Genomic DNA, 16,888 nt, shown 5'->3' with positions numbered 1-16,888 from the left:
AGCATGGCCCCTCCTCAGTGGGCAGCCTGTCCAAGGACCTTGCCCCAGCCATTCTGCCTGGCAGGAAGAGCTCAGGCAGCTGCCCTGCCACCCTGTCTCTTGACCCTACCATCTCTCCAGTTTTCCTTTCTCCTGCTCGGGGCAGCCTCAGGGTGGATCAGTAGACCCGTTGTGGCCTCAGGAGACACCTGGAAAAAGAGGAGCCTGTCTCCTTCTCCTGCAGTCAGCTGGTCTCTAGGTGCCATCTGGGAGTACCTTGCTTGGCTGGGTACCAGAGGGGGTTGTGAGGGAGGGGGAAGATGCCAGAACAGTTTCCTCCAGACTGGCAACCCCTTCCAATTCACTCTGCCTTGTTAGCTCAGCATCCAGATCCCAGGGGGATGGGATGGCTGGGAGCAGGCCGGCATGGCTGCTTCGCACTCAGTCCTGAGAACACACCTGGCCCCAAAGGTCCACCCGTCATCACCCTGAGAACATATTCAGTGCCTAGCGCTGTGCCTGCTGCTGGTAACAGCAGTGAGGAAAGGCAGCAACCTTCAGGGAAAGTCATTTTTCACAGGGGACACAGATAGAAACAAATAGGTCTAGAGGTCAGGGCTAAGCCTTGGGAACCCAAGTGACTAGGATGAGTAAATGGAGAGCCCACCAGCAGAGGCTATTTTTAGGGAGGTCAGGGGAACCAGCAGCTGAGTTTCACATTCATTTCCCCCAGCTTGGAGCCTGGTAAATAATTAGCTAGGTTCTTGTGTGAACATAGTTCGGTGGCGAGGCAGGTGCTGGATTTCAAAATCTGTGCTCTTCCTTCATTTTATTTGGTTGTATGCATTGAGACTCACTTCCAGAACCCTTCTTGGACCGAGTCTTGTCCATTCTGTATTCTCAGAAGCCATCTCTGGGCCTGGGACAGGGCAGGCTCTCAGTGCTATTTGTTCAGTGTAGAGGAGCCTCCGAGAGAAAGAACACAGGTTCATCACATCAGAGGCCATTCCTGTGGCTTAAAGCTCAGGCAGGGCTCACCCCCTTCCCAGTCTGGCTCAGAAACAGTCAACACCGAGCCAAAGGCGGCAGATGCCTCCCCAGCTGGAGACCTCAGACCCGAAGGTTTGGGGCTTGGATGGAGGCCATGACCACAGTGACCACTTCTCTCACTGCACCTCAGACCTCTGCACTGGACCTGGCAGGGGTGGGCACGGGTGACAGCTGAGAAGTATAAGCCCTGCTCCAGGCTGTCAGGAGACCAGGCAGTGGCTCCTGGGTATATGCAGAGCCTCATCCAGGGGTTGCCATCAGGCACAGACCAGAGACGCTGTGAGCCTCAGCCATGACTGTCATCGGGTTGGCCCTGGAGTTCCTCTTGCTCATCCTTCTCCTGGGACTCACAGGTGAGTCCTGCCCCTGAAGACCCTCAGAGCAGGCAGGGAGGCCCCCAGGAATGACCGAGTCCCGCCATTTTGTGCTGCAGGTGGGAGTGGGGCTCGGAGGACGTGGCTGAGCTGCTTTCCTTCTTTCTTTTCTTTTCTTTTCCTTCCATTTCCCTTTCCCTTTCCTTCTTTCATTTCTTTCTTTCTTTCTTTCTTTCTTTCTTTCTTTCTTTCTTTCTTTCTTTCTTTCTTTCTTTCTTTCTTTCCCTTCCTTCCTTCCTTCCTTCCTTCCTTCTTTCTTTTGTTGTAGTCTCACTCCATTGCCCAGGCCGGAGTGCAGTGGTATGCTCACAGCTACCATGGCCTTGACCTGCTGGGCTCCAGTGATCCTTCCGCCTCAGCCTTCCAAGTAGCCAGAACTACAAGTGCACGCTACCACGCCTGGCTAATTTTTGATTTTTATTGTAGAGACAAGGTCTCGCCAAGTTGCCCGGGTGGGTCTCAAACCCACGGGCTCAGGCAATCCACTCGCCTTGGCCTCCCAAAGTACTGGGATTACAGGCTGAGCCACCAAGCCCTGATGATTATGCTGAGAATCTTTTTGAAGGCTTATTTGCTATCTGTACTTCTTCTTTGGTGGGATATCTCATCATATCTTTTGCCCATTTTGTTTTATTTTATTTTTGAGTTGGAGTCTCACTGTCACCCAGACTGGAGAGACTGGAGAGTAGTGGCACGTTCCTGGCCACCGCAGCCTTGACCTGCTGGGCTCCGGCGATCCTTCCGCCTCAGCCTTCCAAGTAGCCGGAATTACAGGCACGCGCTACCACGCCCGCCTCATTTTTGATTTTTATTGTAGAGACAAGGTCTCACCAAGTTGCCCGGGTGGGTCTCGAACCCGTGGGCTCAGGCAATCCACTCGCCTCAGCCTCCCAAAGTACTGGGATTACAGGCTGAGCCACCGAGCCCTGCTGATTTTTTGCCTGCCAGATGCTGTTTGGCATCTTTTCCTCAATGTGGACATTGTGGGAAAGAGAGATGGTGGGAGCTTGGGGCTCAGAGGAGGGAACGTCCTGGGAGGAGCCCACCTCCCATCCAGCTACCCTGAAGTCAGCTCTAGTCTGGGTCTAGTCCAGTTCTGGGTCAAGGAGGGTAGAGAGTGGGGGGATGGGGGGAGAGAGGGGGAGAGAGAGAAGCCCTTGAGTGATGGAGCCTCTAGCATTGTGGGAAGAGTCCAGGACCCAAATGGTAAGGCATCTTACCATTCCTCCTTAGCCACTGAGAGTCTACATGACCTTGAGCAAGTCACCGAACCTCTCTGAGTCTCTGCTTCTTCTTCTGGAAAAAGGGGGCAGTAATACCAGCCTCCCTCCATTGGGATGTGGGTGAAAATGACCACAGACACCTGGAAGCATCTTATAAAGCACAAGGTGCTATGTGTGGGTGGGGTCCTGGGAGCAGAGCCTGACACGGAAGGCACCAGAGCTGTGTGCCAGGTAGACAAGCTCCCATGGCCTCCTGAGCCACCCTCTGCCACCTGCCATCCTGCGTGATCGTGGGTTGTTTATCTGTCTGCCCCTCCCAACCCCCTACCAGCAGTGCCCAAGGGTAGGGGTCCTGACTCATTTATGTGAACTCAACATCAACTCACGACCTGGTGCAGAAGGGGGTTCAGGGGAGGTAGGGAAGGCTCAGAGAGGTCGTGGCTCCAATCTGCAGGGCTGGCTTCAGGAGGGGGCAAGGCTCATCCGACAGTTTTCCTAGGGTAACTCAGGGAGACAGGTACCAGGTTAGAAGCAGGAAGTGCTTTGTCATAGTCCTAGCTGTGTGAGGATGGATGAAACCGCCTCAGGTGGAGAGAGCTCTCCGTCGTGGGAGGTAAGCAAGCAGGGGTCAGCAACACCCAGTGGGGTGTCGATGAGAGGAGGCCGAGCAGGAGGACCAAGTCATTGTAAGCTTGTATCCAACCTGGAAAGCCCGACTCATTGCCACGCCCTTCCTACACCAACTTGAGCTTCTTCCTGTTCCCCCTTCTCAACAAGTGGACTTGCATCCACTCAGCCACTCAGGAGAAACCTGGGCATCATTTCCCATAACGGATTCAGCCCTGTATCATGTCCATCACCAAGTCCTGTGGGCTGCATCTCCCAGATGCCTCTCAGTCCCTCCTTCTCTTTCTTTTTTTTCTTGAGTTGCAGTCTCACTCTGTCGCCCAAGCTAGAGTGCAGTGGCACGCTCCCGGCCACCCCAGTGTACACCTGCTGGGCTCCAGCGATCCTCCTGCCTCAGCCTTCCAAGCAGTCAGAGCTACAGACGCGCACCACCATGCCTGGCTAATTTTTGATTTATTGTAGAGACGGGGTCTCGCCAAGTTGCCCGGGCTGGTCTCAAACCCGTGGGCTCAGGCAGTCCTCTCGCCTCGGCCTCCCAGAGAGCTGGGATGACAGGCTTGAGCCACCAGGCCTGGCCAGTCCCTCCTTTTCTTCCCACCCGAGTCCAGGCCCCTGCACCTCAGCCTGGAGGTCCTGTGCCAGCCTCTGGGTGGCCCCGTGCTCCCATTCCTGCACCCTCCTTCCTGTTCTCCACAAAGCAACCCAGTGACCTTCTAAAATATGTTCATCAGGTCACCTTGGCCCTCTGTTTAAGGTCTCTGACAGCTTCCCCTCGCTCAGAATAGAGTCAAGACCACCATGCTGTCCCACAAGGCTCTTTTCCGTCTGGGCCTCTTTGCCATGATGCTCAAATCCTACAGGCCTCTCGGTTTCTCAGGCTCACTAAGCCCTTCCTGCCCGAGGTCCCCCTCACCTGCTGTTCCCACCATCTGGAGTGTCCTTCTTCATGTCCCTTCCCATGGTTGGCTCCTTCACATTCCTGTTTCAGCTGTGACATTTGATGTCACCTCCTCAAGGACTCCTCTGACCACCCTTCTCAAGCAAGTCCTCCCGTATGCTCGACCTCTGCACTCTTTGGGCGTCCTTGAGGGCGTTCAGCTCCCATGGACATCACATTTGCTTGTTTACTCGTTATCATGTGTATGTTCCCTGTGGCTGGAGACAGACACGGCTCATAGTAGGTCCACAGGGCCTGACACACACTGGTACCTCTTCAGACTATCGTTCGTGGGACGTGTTCCCCTCAGTGTTCAGTTGCAGTTGCTCTCTTTCCTAGCTGGGCAGCCCTTCATCGGTCTGTTGGGTCCATCCCAGAGGGCAGCTCCTGGAGAGTCAGTGGCTTTCACCTGTGCTGCTGGCCCCTTTGGCTCCCAGAACTTCTCCCGGGACTTCAATGTCACCTGGTGGAAGGACAACGGTGAACACCCAGCCTCAGCTCAGCACCTGGTGCCTGACAACGAAGACAATTACATCATCAGCAGCAAGGCCTGGGTGACGCTGACCCGACAAGATATCTCGTCTGAGATCACCTGCGAAGTCACCTACAGGGCCCTGGAAGAGCCCCTGACAACGACCATGAACCTCTCCCAAGTGCTCCGAGGTGAATGGGCTGTAGGGTGAGGTGTGGTCAGTCCTGGCAGTATTGGCGCTCAGGGTTTTTGCCCAAAGTCCATTTTGCAAACACAGAACCAAAGTGCCTCACGGAGGTCCCTCATCATGTGTGTGTAGTGATTAAAAACGCAGGTTCCAGGAGTCCCTTCCTGGGTTCTAACCCTAGCCGTGCCACTTTGCAAGTTGTGTGATCTTGCTAGTCACTTGACTGTTCATTGCCTCAGTCTCCTTGTAAACTGGGAAAAAACCGAAAACCTATTTCAAAGGTTTCCTGTGAAGACGAAATGAGCTATTGCTTACAGAACACCTGGAACAGTGCCTGGCGCGCTACTTGTCAGTGTTTAGTCTTGTTAATTATCTCGTCCCAGCCTCCCTCTCCAGACATCTTTGTTCTATTAATATCATTGTTATTGTTTTTATTTTAACTGTTTACTATTCATTCAATAAATAATGAATTTCTACTGTCTACCAGGTGCTGCTCTAGTATTGGGGGTCCAGCAATGAACAACATACAGTCCCTGTCCTGGTGAACACTGCATTTTAGTAATTCTTTTTTTTTTTTTTTAGGTGGAGTCTCACTCTGTCACCCAGGTTGGAGGGCAGTGGCACGCTTCTCGGCCACCGCAGCCTCGAGCTGCTGGGCTCTGGCAATCCTTCCACCTCAGCCTTCCAAGTAGCCGGAATTACAGGCATGTGCTACCACGCCCGGCTGATTTTTTTTTTTGATTTATTGTAGAGACGAGGTCTCGTAAGTTGCCCAGGCTGGTCTCAAACCCGCGAGCTCAGGCAATCCACTTGTCTCGGCCTCCCAAATTGCTGGGATTACAGGCTGAGCCACCGAGCCCGGCCCAATTTAGTCATTCTTAAAATTTTATTTCCTGATATGAAATATTTCAAACATATAGAAAAGAATATTCCAGACACCCAATGCCCCCTTCCCCGCATTAAATGAATATTAATGGCCCTATTTACTTTATGTTGAGCATACAAGAAAAAATTATTTCTCTGGTAAGAGTGAGAGATCTCGAGGCTGGTCCCTGGGAGAGGGCAAGGTAGGGGCCCACAGACAGGGACTAATTTCACCAGCTCTCACTTTCTATTCCTCTGTCTAGTTGTCCCCACCATGAAGATCACTACCCAGCCCTCAGGGCCCCAATTCCACGAGCACCACAGAGTGAATCTCACCTGCCACGCCAGCCACTTCTATCCCTCCCACCTGCGACTCACCTGGATGGAGAACAGGCACACGATCCAGACCTTGGAGTCGCCCCAGGTCACCGAGAACCCAGACAGGACGTACTCTCTGGACCACATGTGGCAGGCAGAGGCCACGCTGGACGGGAGGGAGTTCGCTTGCTGGGTGGTCCAAGACGAGCAGCCCCCAATCAAGGCCAACATCACCCTGCGTGCCAAGGCGCATAGACAGGGGAAAGGTACGCCTAGGCAAGGGAGAGGTGCGCTCCCCCTCCAGCCCAGCCCCTCTGATGCAGAGATGCAGGGCAGCACTGGGGGAAGGTGAAATAAAAGAAAGGGGACCCCTTGGCTGGTGGTAAAGCTCTCACACATTCATCCCCTAACTCCTCCCCACATCCTCACCAAGAAGCGGGGAGCTCTCCTTCCCCAGGGCGCGCTTCGTGTTGAAAGTCCTCCACCTTCACACTTGACTGCAAGACATGGCAGAGACTGAGGACAGCTGGGCATCAGAATCCCTTCTAGGAAGGCTGTTCTGCAACACCAGTTCAGTTGGAAGTTTTGGGAAGGCAACTTTTTTATTTTATTTTATTTTATTTTGAGTTGGAGTCTTACTCTGTCGCCCAGACTGGAGTGCAGTGGCCACTCCCGGCACCGTAGCCTGCCTGCTGGGCTCCGGCGATCCCTCCACCTCAGCCTTCCAAGTAGCTGGAACTACTGGCATGCGCTACCACGCCTGGCTGATTTTTTGATTTATTGTAGCGATGAGGTCTCGCTGCCCAGGCGGGTCTCGAACCCGTGGGCTCAGGCAATCCACTCACCTCAGCCTCCCAAGGGCGCCGGATTACAGGCTGAGCCACCGAGCCCGGCTGGGAAGGCAACTTTAAAGATAGGACGGGGCAACCCCTTCAGGTCCCCTCCCACTGTGGGAGCTTTTCTGTCCTCTCCATAAACCCTGCTTTCTCACTAAAAAAAAAAACAAAAGAGAGAGGGAGGACAGAATTCTTGACTCAGCTGGAAAAGAGGGTCAGTGCAGGTTCTCCTCCTCCCACCCTCCTTCTCCTCCCCCTCCCTTCTCCTCTTGCTCCTCTTCCTCCCCCCTCCCTCCTTCTTCTCCTTGCCCCCCACTTTCTCCTAATTCTAGCCTCCTCTTCCTCTTCCTCCTCCTCTATCTCACTCGCCTCTGTGGCCTCCAATGATTTTCTCCACAAGGGGGCGCTGCCCACTGGCAGTTCGGGGCCTGTTCAGCTCAGCTTGGGAGAATGAACTACTGGCCCGGAGGCAGTTGGGTGGTGGGGTGGACAGTGGGTGGAGGCTATTACGATTGGCTAGACCTGGGTGAGCCAGGGGTGAGCCAGCTTGTGAACTGACTGCTCTCCAGGAGTACATGAAGTGGGGCAGGACACTCCGCTGTGGGAGGGTGGGCGTCTGCCCAGCTGGTAAAAACAGCCGGTCTTCACGACGGGGGCTTCCACACTCTCTCTCCCTAGCAGGGCTGGCATTTATCAGGCTGCTGTGAGGATTCTCGCGGGAATCATCCCACTCCACTTTCAGTTTCTCCATGCCCTTTTTATTGTTGTCCAGTAGAAATAAGAAAGACATTCACCTAGCAGGATACCCAGGTCTGGGTGTAAAACTCTACACTGGTCCTTCCTGATTGGACGCAAGCTGCATGTTTTCTTTATCAACATGACAGAGTTTTTCCTCTCTGTCTTCTTTTTCTCCTTCACCCACATATAGTGTCTTTGGCCACTGCTGCAAGGTTAGCCCCTGAGAGCATCCACTGATGCTTCCCTGGGCAGCTTTGTGACGCCCATGGTCTGCAAGGGGAAAGACAGCCCCCTCCTTTTCTGGCTTTCAAGTCTTTCTATTTGATATTGACACTGTCTCTCCCTGAGCTGGCCCCTAAGAGCCATCATCAGCACCCCCACCCCTTGTACATGCCGCGCTCCAGGTCTCTGTCCCCACTGGCTGACACCCACAGAGACTTACTGCACACCAGCCGTCCTCACCTGTGTCAACTGATCAGAAAGCTGGCACAGGGACGGAGGTCTCAGAGGTCCCAAGTAGCAGAGCTGGGATTAAAACGCAGGGCTGTTCACAAATTCAATGATTTTTCCCCCCCTCTCCTTTTCTGCCTGAGAGTATAAACCTTAGTGTCATCTCAAGTCTCTTCTCAAATCTCAATTCTAAATACTCTATTTCGGATGGATATTTATTTCTTCCTGAGCTGTGTTGTCATATCTGTTCTCACAATTGGTACTTAAACTACGGGGCATCCTATAAGCACCTCTCCATTTTTACTTGTCCTCCATGACTAGACTCTCACAGTCTTGAAGCAGGGACTGGGTCTTATGTTTCGAGATGGCCAGACTTTGGAGTCAAACAGATCAGTGTCCTGCCACAGGGTTGTGGGACTCCAAAACCTCTGCTCCTAACCTCCTCTCCATGACCTGGGCTCTGAGCAGAGAGGCACTCTTCCCTCTCCAGGAACTGAGAACAGGGCTGTCACTGTCCAGCCACATGACCTCAGGCAAAGTAATTCCCTTCCTGAGTCACCTTGCATTAGTACAGTGACAGTTGCTATTCCTACCCCAGAGGGCCCTGCTGAGGACTCCTTTCCTGGATTCCTGCCTGGCATCTGGACAGCGGGACCCACAGTATGTGCTTTGCAGTGACTCTGCAGTCTCCATAGGGTCTAGCCCAGAGCTGGGCTGAAAGTGGAGCAATGCTAAAGACCACTGGAGGCCGGGCTTGGTGGCTCAAGCCTGTAATCCCAGCACTTTGGGAGGCCGAGGCGAGAGGATTGCCTAGGCCCAAGGGTTCGAGACCAGCCCGGGCAACATGGCAAGATCTCGTTTCTACAATAAATCAAAAATTAGCCGGGTGTGGTAGCGTGCGCCTGTAGTTCCAGCTACCTGGAAGGCTGAGGCAGAAGGATCACTGGAGCCCAGCAGCTCAAGGCTGCGGTGGCTGGGAGCGGCCACTGCACTCCAGTCTGGGTGAGAGAGTGAGACTCCAACTCAAAAAAAAAGGTCACTGGATATATAGGACCCACTATGCCGAAGGAGAGGCAGTCCATGATGTAACAGAAAAATCCTTGACTTGGAGGCTGAACCCCTCGGTTAGAATGTCGGTTCTGTTTACGGTGAGGCCCTTGGGTGAGTCACAAGCCCTCTCTGAACCTTTTCTTTCCGTTAACATTAAAATACGTTTAATATTAATTCCTCAAATATATGATGCTGATAGTTAACTTTTACAGTGATCACATTATGCAGTCCATTCTACACTAGTTAACTTGGAGAATTAAGAGTCATCCCCATTTTACAGATGAGAAAACTGAGGTTTAGAGAACTAAGCAGCTTGGGCTCCAGTGGAGGAGTCGGGCATGCAGACTTGGGTTAAGTGGGACCCCAAAGCCTGTGCTCCTAACCTCGTCTCCATGACCTGGCCTGAGCCGTGAGGTGCTCTTCCCTCTTCAGGGACTGAGGACAGGGCAGAGCATTGGTCAGAACATAGACCCCAGGGCCTGAAGAACCCCAGCTCTGCCACTGACTAGCTGCCGGACTTACACAAGTTGCCTAGCCTATCTGGATCTCAGTTTCTCGATCTGTGAAATGGGGATAGTAACTGCTCCCACTTCCTAGGGTTGCTGTGAGCTCTCCCTGAGTCTAGGGAGAACCCATAGACGGGGTGTTTGCTGTGTGGTGTCCATAGGATTGGTTGCCTAGCCTATCTGGATCTCAGTTTCTCGATCTGTGAAATGGGGATAGTAACTGCTCCCACTTCCTAGGGTCGTTGTGAGCTCTCCCTGAGTCTAGGGAGAACCCATAGACAGGGTGTTTGCTTTGTGGTGTCCATAGGATTGGCCTCCTTACAGACTGCAGTGGTCCTTGTAGTTCGTTGTCTGGTCTCTGACATCAGATTCAGAAGCTGGCTCCTATCAGAACGCAGCCTGTCAATCCCGTGGCAGAGGAGGCAGTAGGACTTCTTCACACGGAGATTCGGGCGCCTCTGTGCCCTCTCACGCGAGGGGTCTCTCCTTGCAGCTAATGTCGCCCACTCGTACAACCTGCAAGGCCCCCTTCAGCGGTCTGAGCCTGGCACGAGCATCCAACTGACGTACACGTCCTCTGGATTTCCCACGTCCCACGTTACTGTGACCTGGCTTAAAAACAAACACCAGCTCCCAAAGTCCCGGACCAGCGTCCATCTCAGTGGATACACCTACAACGTGACAAGCAGCGTGTCCGTCCCACTGAAGGCGGATGATGTGTCCTCCCACGTCGTCTGCCACGTGGAGCACAAGTCGACGCTAGTTTTCCAGAAGATCATGGACCTGGACCAGTACCTCCGTGGTAAGATCTCTCTCTCTCTCTCTCTTTGCTTGATCGAGTCTGTGCACAATTAGGCTGTGTTCTCCTCTGAACCTTGGTTTCCTCATTGCAATGTCTTTCAACGGAATTTTAGAGAGCTAAGCTGCTTGGGTTCCAGTGGAGGAGTTAGGCATGCAAACTTAGGTTTAAGTGGGACCCCAAAGCCTGTGCTTTATAACCTGGCCTGAGCAGTGAGGTGCTCTTCCCTCTTCAGGAACTGAGGACAGGGCAGAGCGTTGGTCGAGACATAGACCCCAGGGCCTGATTACCTGGCTAAGAACCCCAGCTCTGCCACTGACTGGCTGCAGGCCATATACAAGTTACCTAGCCTATCTGAACCTCAGTTTCTTGATCTGTGAAATGGGGGAAATGGGCATGCACATCCCCCACTGGGCTGTGGTAAGGATTCGGTGAAATAACACCTGAGATGTTGTTAACACAGGGCCTGGCTCATACTAACCACTCAGAGGTGGCAACTGTCATTGTTTATTATTATTATTTTTATTTTTTTTGAGTTGGAGTCTCACTCTGTCACCCAAACTGGAGTGCAGTGGCTGTTCCCGGCCACTGCAGCCTCAACCTGCTGGGCTCCGGCGATCCTTCCGCCTCAGCCTTCCAAGTAGCTGGAACTACAGGCGCGCACTACCTCACCCGGCTAGTTTTTTTTATTTAATGTAGAGATGAGGTCTCACTAAGTTGCCCAGGCGGGTCTCAAACCCGTGGGCTCAGGCAATTCACTCACCTCGGCCTCCCAAGGTGTTGGGATTACAGGCTGAGCCACCGAGCCCGGCCGTTTATTATTGTTATTATTCATATTACTTCTCACAACTCACTTCCCTCACCTGTAAAATGTAGACAGAACATCTTCTGGGGAGTAATTTTATTATTATTATTGTTATTTTATATGAAGAAGATTTAAAGGGCCTGGTGAACCAAATTCTAGGGACTATGATGTCTTTAGATCATTACTCATAACTATTAATAGGTATGAACCTAATTTTTCTGTTGATTTTTCTGGGTTGGACTAATGCTTGGCAGATCTGTGAATTCAGTGAAGTCATAGACAGGCATGTCCAACCTGCAGCCCTCGGTCCCCGTGCAGCCAGAACAGCTAGTAATGTGGCCCCACGAAGTCTTTTAATATCATGTCAAAACAAACATTTCTAGCCGTGCTCGGTGGCTCAGCCTGTAATCCCAGAATTTTGGGAGCTGAGACAAGTGGATTGCTTGAACCCGCGAGTTTGAGACCTGCCTGGGCAACTTGGTGAGACCTCGTTTCTACAATAAATCAAAAACTAGCCGGGCACGGTGACGCACACCTGTGGTTCCAGCTACTTGGAAGGCTGAGGCGGAAGGATTGCCAGAGCCCAGCAGGTGGAGGCTGCGGTGGCCGGGAGCATGCCACTGCACTTCAATCTGGGCGACAGAGTGAGACTCCAACTCAGAAAAAAACCCCCCAAAACAAGAAAAAAACCAAACATTTCTGACAAGCATCTTGGGAAGTTTTAATATGTGTATACACTAAATATATTATATAATTTATGTGCACCCAAGACAATTCCTCTTGACTTGAAGCCAAAAGGAGGAACCTATGCCCAGGATTATCCCATTGTTATGACAACTCTAAGCCCAGAGAGGGCAAGGGTGTGGTCCAAGGTTACACAGCAGTACAATTAATTTCTTAGCAGTATATTGAACTTTAAAATCTACAAAATATCTCCCTCTTCATTTTCTCATCCACAAAATAGGGGGAAAAGTGTGTTGTTAGAAGTAAACACATCGTTTTACATGGAGGAAAATATTGACAGTGAAGTCTGGAAGGAGAACAGCACACAGACAGTAAATCATTTTCATGCAGGTTGGCTCGTTTAATGTGTACAATTACCCCATACTGCTTATCTCATTTGTGACTTACAGAAGGAAACTGGGGTTCAAGGAAGTGAAGTCTGTCCAAGTTTGTAAAACTTGTGAGTAGGGGGCCTCCGTGTGAACCCCAGCTTCCAGCTCTGCCTTACTGAACAGCTGTGGGATCTCATGCAAGTTGTTATGTTTCCTCATCCTCAGTGTCTTTGGCTGTAAGATAGGAAAATGTTAGTTCAGGGGGGTCTTCCTTTTCTGAGTGTTTAGTGTGTCATTCCCTAGAGCTGGAACAATGTGTCAAGAAATAAAAGTCATAGAAAATACAAATACTCACAAGTGAATCGACTACTTATGAAATTAGCTCGTTCTCAAAACCCCTCCCTCTTCAGTGCTGCATGCATCATGGGCTGTGTTACCTGTCATGGAAATGTCTTTGTAGGTGTCTTTATTTGGGTTTCCCTGAAAGCAGAGCCTGAAGTCAGGACTTGGCGTAGGTGATTGGGAAGTGGTGCTGAGGCTGGGATGGGAGAGCAAGAGGAACAGCCGAGAAAGGGGGGTTATTGGTCTGGGTGCGTCTGTGAACTACTGGAGCTCAGTACCAGTGGGTACCCTTTGAGGAACTGTGTAGATCTATGCCTCAGAATTGTCCCTTGAAGGAAGGGAGGCTGGGTTGTGGCTGCATGGGCCAGGCAGCATTTCATGGTTATAGAGAAATTCAAGGCCCTGCTCAGCGGCTCAGCCTGTAATCCCAGTACTTTGCGAACCTGAGGCGAGTGGATTGCCTGAGCCTGAGGGTTCGAGACCAGCCCAGGCAACTTGGTGAGAACTCATCTCTACAATAAAACAAAAAATAGCCGGGCGTGGTAGTGTGCGACTGTAGTTCCGGCTACTTGGAAGACTGAGGCAGAAGGATCGCTGGAGCCCAGAAGATTGACGCTGGGGTGGCCATGAGTGTGCATGACACTGCACTCCAGCCTGGGCAAAGAAGTGAGACTCCAAATCAAAAAAAGAGAGAGAGAGAAATTCAAGATGGAAAGGTGGGAAGGGGTTTTGGGATCTTGAGGTGGGACTTGGCATGGGTGGTATATCCTGCACTGCCGCCCTGAGGTCAGGCAGCTGGGGAAGGAGGTGTGGAGCCCAGAAACCTGTAGGAGGTCAGTCTTGCCTTGATTGAAGTGTGGCAAACATCAGACCACTCCATGCAAATAGAATCCATGTCCCTTGCGAAGTGCAATCAGAGATCTCGCAAAGGTTGTATTTCAAGAAGTAGATGCAAATGATATTGGGTAACTGCTGAGATCACAGGCAAAGCCTTTGAGCAGTTAAAAATGGAAGAACAAGAAGAAAAAGAAGAGAAAATCCATGATGATAATGACACTGTGGGCACTTCACAAGAGGGCACTTTGATTAAAAGAGGCCCCCTGTGAAAATGGAGAGAGCACTCAAATAATTTTTCAAAATTACATTTAAATGACTGTGCTTTAAATGTGAGATTTGAAATGAAGGATTTGTTGGTATGATAGTATAAACTTTGGGAAAAAATCATGCCAGCATCCTTTATTCCTAACACTTGTTCCTTCTAAAAGTTGGTGCATAGTTGCAACTCTATTCTATGTTCATACACAAATATAAGTTAAATAAAATTATTTTTCTAATTTCAGTGCTTTTCAAGATGAAGTTGCCACCAGTTCCTATCTGACATTGTCTATGAAGTTGGGGCCTGATTTGACACCATTTTCTTCTAAGTGACACTTTTTTCCCCCTGATACCAAGTAGCTTTTAGTGTTTGCTCTTTGGTTTTGTGAGAATTAAATAAGAAAACACACGCACTTTGCCTCAAACACTGCCATTTAGTGCAAGGAAGCAGTTGTTGCCAGCTGTGCCCGGGGCCTCTGTCCTGCGGGCACTGTCCCGGATACCATACCTCCAGGGCAGCTCACCGGTGGCTGGAATGGGCCACTCATGCCTCTCATTCTTTTGTTGGTTCTTGCTGCACTTGAGAGCCCACAACACTTGGTTGGTGGCATCACCACCATCCGTTACCCGGTCTTCCACCTCCGGGGTCCTCCCTTCTCACTCCTCATGCTTTGCGTGGTGATGTCCCTATGCTGTGCCTGTGTGCTGAAAGGAGAAATAGAATTTCACAAGTCTGGGTGGGTTGAGGATGAGAAAAGGATATTTTGGGTTTGAATGCTCATAGCTCTTTTTTTTTTGAGTTGGAGTCTCTGTCGCCCAAACTGGAGTGCAGTGGCATGCTCCCAGCCACCGCAACCTCAACCTACTGGGATCTGGCAATCCTTCCACCTCAGCCTTCCAAGTAGCTGGAACTACAGGCGTGTGCTATCATGCCTGGCAAATTTTTGATTTATTGTAGAGATGAGGTCTTGCCAAGTTGCCCAGGCGGGTCTCATACCCGTGGGCTCAGGCAACTTGCCTCAGCCTCCCAAAGTGCTGGGATTATAGGCTGAGCCACTGAGCCTAGCCGCTCGTACCTCTTTCAAACTGTACCACAGAAGGAGCTACTATCTCTACTGTAGACCATGGGCTGAAACGTGTCTCACCTAGACCCACAAGAGCTGATCTGACCTTCGAGAATTTCATAATTTCAGTGTCTTGGAAACAGAGGGAAAATGACTTGCACAAGGTCTTGCTGTTGGCTTCAGCATCAGTGCAGGGACCAGAATCTGCATCTCCCAGTCCTACTGAAATGTTTAATTAATTTATTTTTTTTGAGTCAGAGTCTCACTCTGTCGTCCAGGCTGGAGTGCAATGGCACGTTCACAGCCACCGCAGCCTCGGCCAGCTGGGCGCAGGCGATCCTTCTGCCTCAGCCTTCCAAGTAGCTGGAACTACAGGTGTGTTCCACCACTCCCAGCTTATTTTTTGATTCATTGTAGAGATGAGGTCTTGCCAAGTTGCCCAATCTGGTCTTGAACCCTAGGCTCAGACAATCCTCTCGACTCGGTCTCCCAAAGTGCTGGAATTATAGGCTTGAGCCATCGTGCCCAGTCATATTTAATGTTTTATAGGATTTCACATTTCCCCCGTTTTCCTTATTATGAATGCATTCTATTGCATAGCTGAAAATCTGGTTGAAAACATTCTAGAAGTCAGTAGGCCATAGTTTCGCAAGTCTAGAATCAGAAGTGCTCACAGTTCAATTGTCAGAATACCATAGAGGTAAAACATACTGTCTCTGATGTACTCCCAGCTTTGCCACTTGTGACCTTGGCCAAATTACTTAACCTTTTTTTTTTTTTAGTTGGAGTCTCACTCTGTCACCCAGGCTGGAGGGCAGTGGCACACCTTTCTGCCACTATAGCCTCCACCTGCTGGGCTCTGGCGATCCTTCCACCTCAGTCTTTCAAGTAGCTGGAACTACAGGCACAAGCTACCATGCCCAGCTAATTTTTTAATTTATTGTAGAGATGAGGTCTTGCCAAGTTACCCAGGCGGGTGTCGAACCTGCGGGCTTAGGCAGTCCACTCACCTCAGCCTCCCAAAGCGTGGAATTACAGGCTGAGCCACCGAGCCCGGCTTACTTAACCTTTTAAAACTGAAGTTTCCTCTTATGTAAAATCTTGGTGTATCGGATTCTAAGATTTAGAGTCTATGAATCTTCAAATCCTAGAATTGTTCATCATAGAATGAGTCATCATAGATTTGTAACTTCTTTAATGGTATTCATACCTCAGCTTTTCATCTTTAAAGACCAAAGAGAAAAAGAAAAGAAAGATTAGAATGGCCTTCATCAATCCCATTCATTTTCCTTCCATCCATCCATCCATCCATCCATCCACCCCTCCATCCACCCACACAAGCAAGCATTCACTCATGCATTTGCACTCTCATCCAAACATGCATTTCTTTCTTTCTTTTCTTTTTAGATTAGAGAATATAATTTATTTAAAAGTAAATGAGAGAGAGAGAGAAAGAGAAGATTCATCCCCCCAGGGTAGGGGAGGAGGCCAAAGACAGGAAGCATGGCGACAGCCATAGCTCAAACAGCACATGGCCCCAGACTCCAGCAAGGCATTGGCAGTGATGTTCTGGCAATGGCCTAATCATGCATTTCTTTACACATGGTTTTGTTCATCAATACCTCAGTTCTTGGCTATGGCAGGAGCTGGGTGGGGCCCTGGGCAGATGACACTATCCTCAAGGAGCTCCCAGGATCTCGTGGTGGGCTTCCCACAATAATTCTTATTGTCTGTTTTCTCTGGGCTTTGTCAGTTCCCCCTGCAGTGACAGTGTCCCAGTCTCCCATCTCCTCCAGCTTGGTGGCTGTCACCTGCCATGTGCAGAGATTCTATCCACAGAGTGTGTATATCACCTGGCTAGAGGACTGCCATATGCTCAAAGAAGCTGAGCAACCCACGTCCAAGAAGAACAGTGATGGGTCCTACAGCATGGAAGACCTGCTAGTGGTGAACACGTCGATGCAGGGGCCTGAGCGGGTGCTCACCTGTATGGTGCAGCATGAAGCACAGCCTCCCACACGGGCCAACCTCGTACTGTCCACAGCAGCCCAAACCACACACAAGTCCACTGGGAAGCCGGGTAAGCTCACTTCTTCTTCTGTGGGCTCCTGGAGTCA

At 50.8% G+C, this 16,888-nt stretch overlaps 1 protein-coding gene across 1 annotated transcript; it reads left to right on the top strand.

Moving 5' to 3' along the window:
- The first annotated feature begins 1,321 nt into the window (after positions 1–1,321).
- On the top strand, positions 1,322–16,660 carry LOC103262287 (tyrosine-protein phosphatase non-receptor type substrate 1-like). Its single transcript, XM_021713297.1, is given in 7 exon segments — positions 1,322–1,382; positions 4,530–4,869; positions 6,138–6,272; positions 6,825–6,838; positions 10,135–10,371; positions 10,374–10,413; positions 16,525–16,660. Coding segments are annotated over 7 exon segments (963 nt in total).
- The last annotated feature ends 228 nt before the right edge of the window (positions 16,661–16,888 follow it).

Source organism: Carlito syrichta, unplaced genomic scaffold (assembly GCF_000164805.1).
Source record: "Carlito syrichta isolate Samal-C Ts95f unplaced genomic scaffold, Tarsius_syrichta-2.0.1 Scaffold304429, whole genome shotgun sequence".
NCBI classification, from domain to species: Eukaryota; Metazoa; Chordata; class Mammalia; order Primates; family Tarsiidae; genus Carlito; species Carlito syrichta.
Note: the sequence above shows the minus strand (reverse complement) of the source record. Positions and strands in the feature narration are given on the sequence as shown.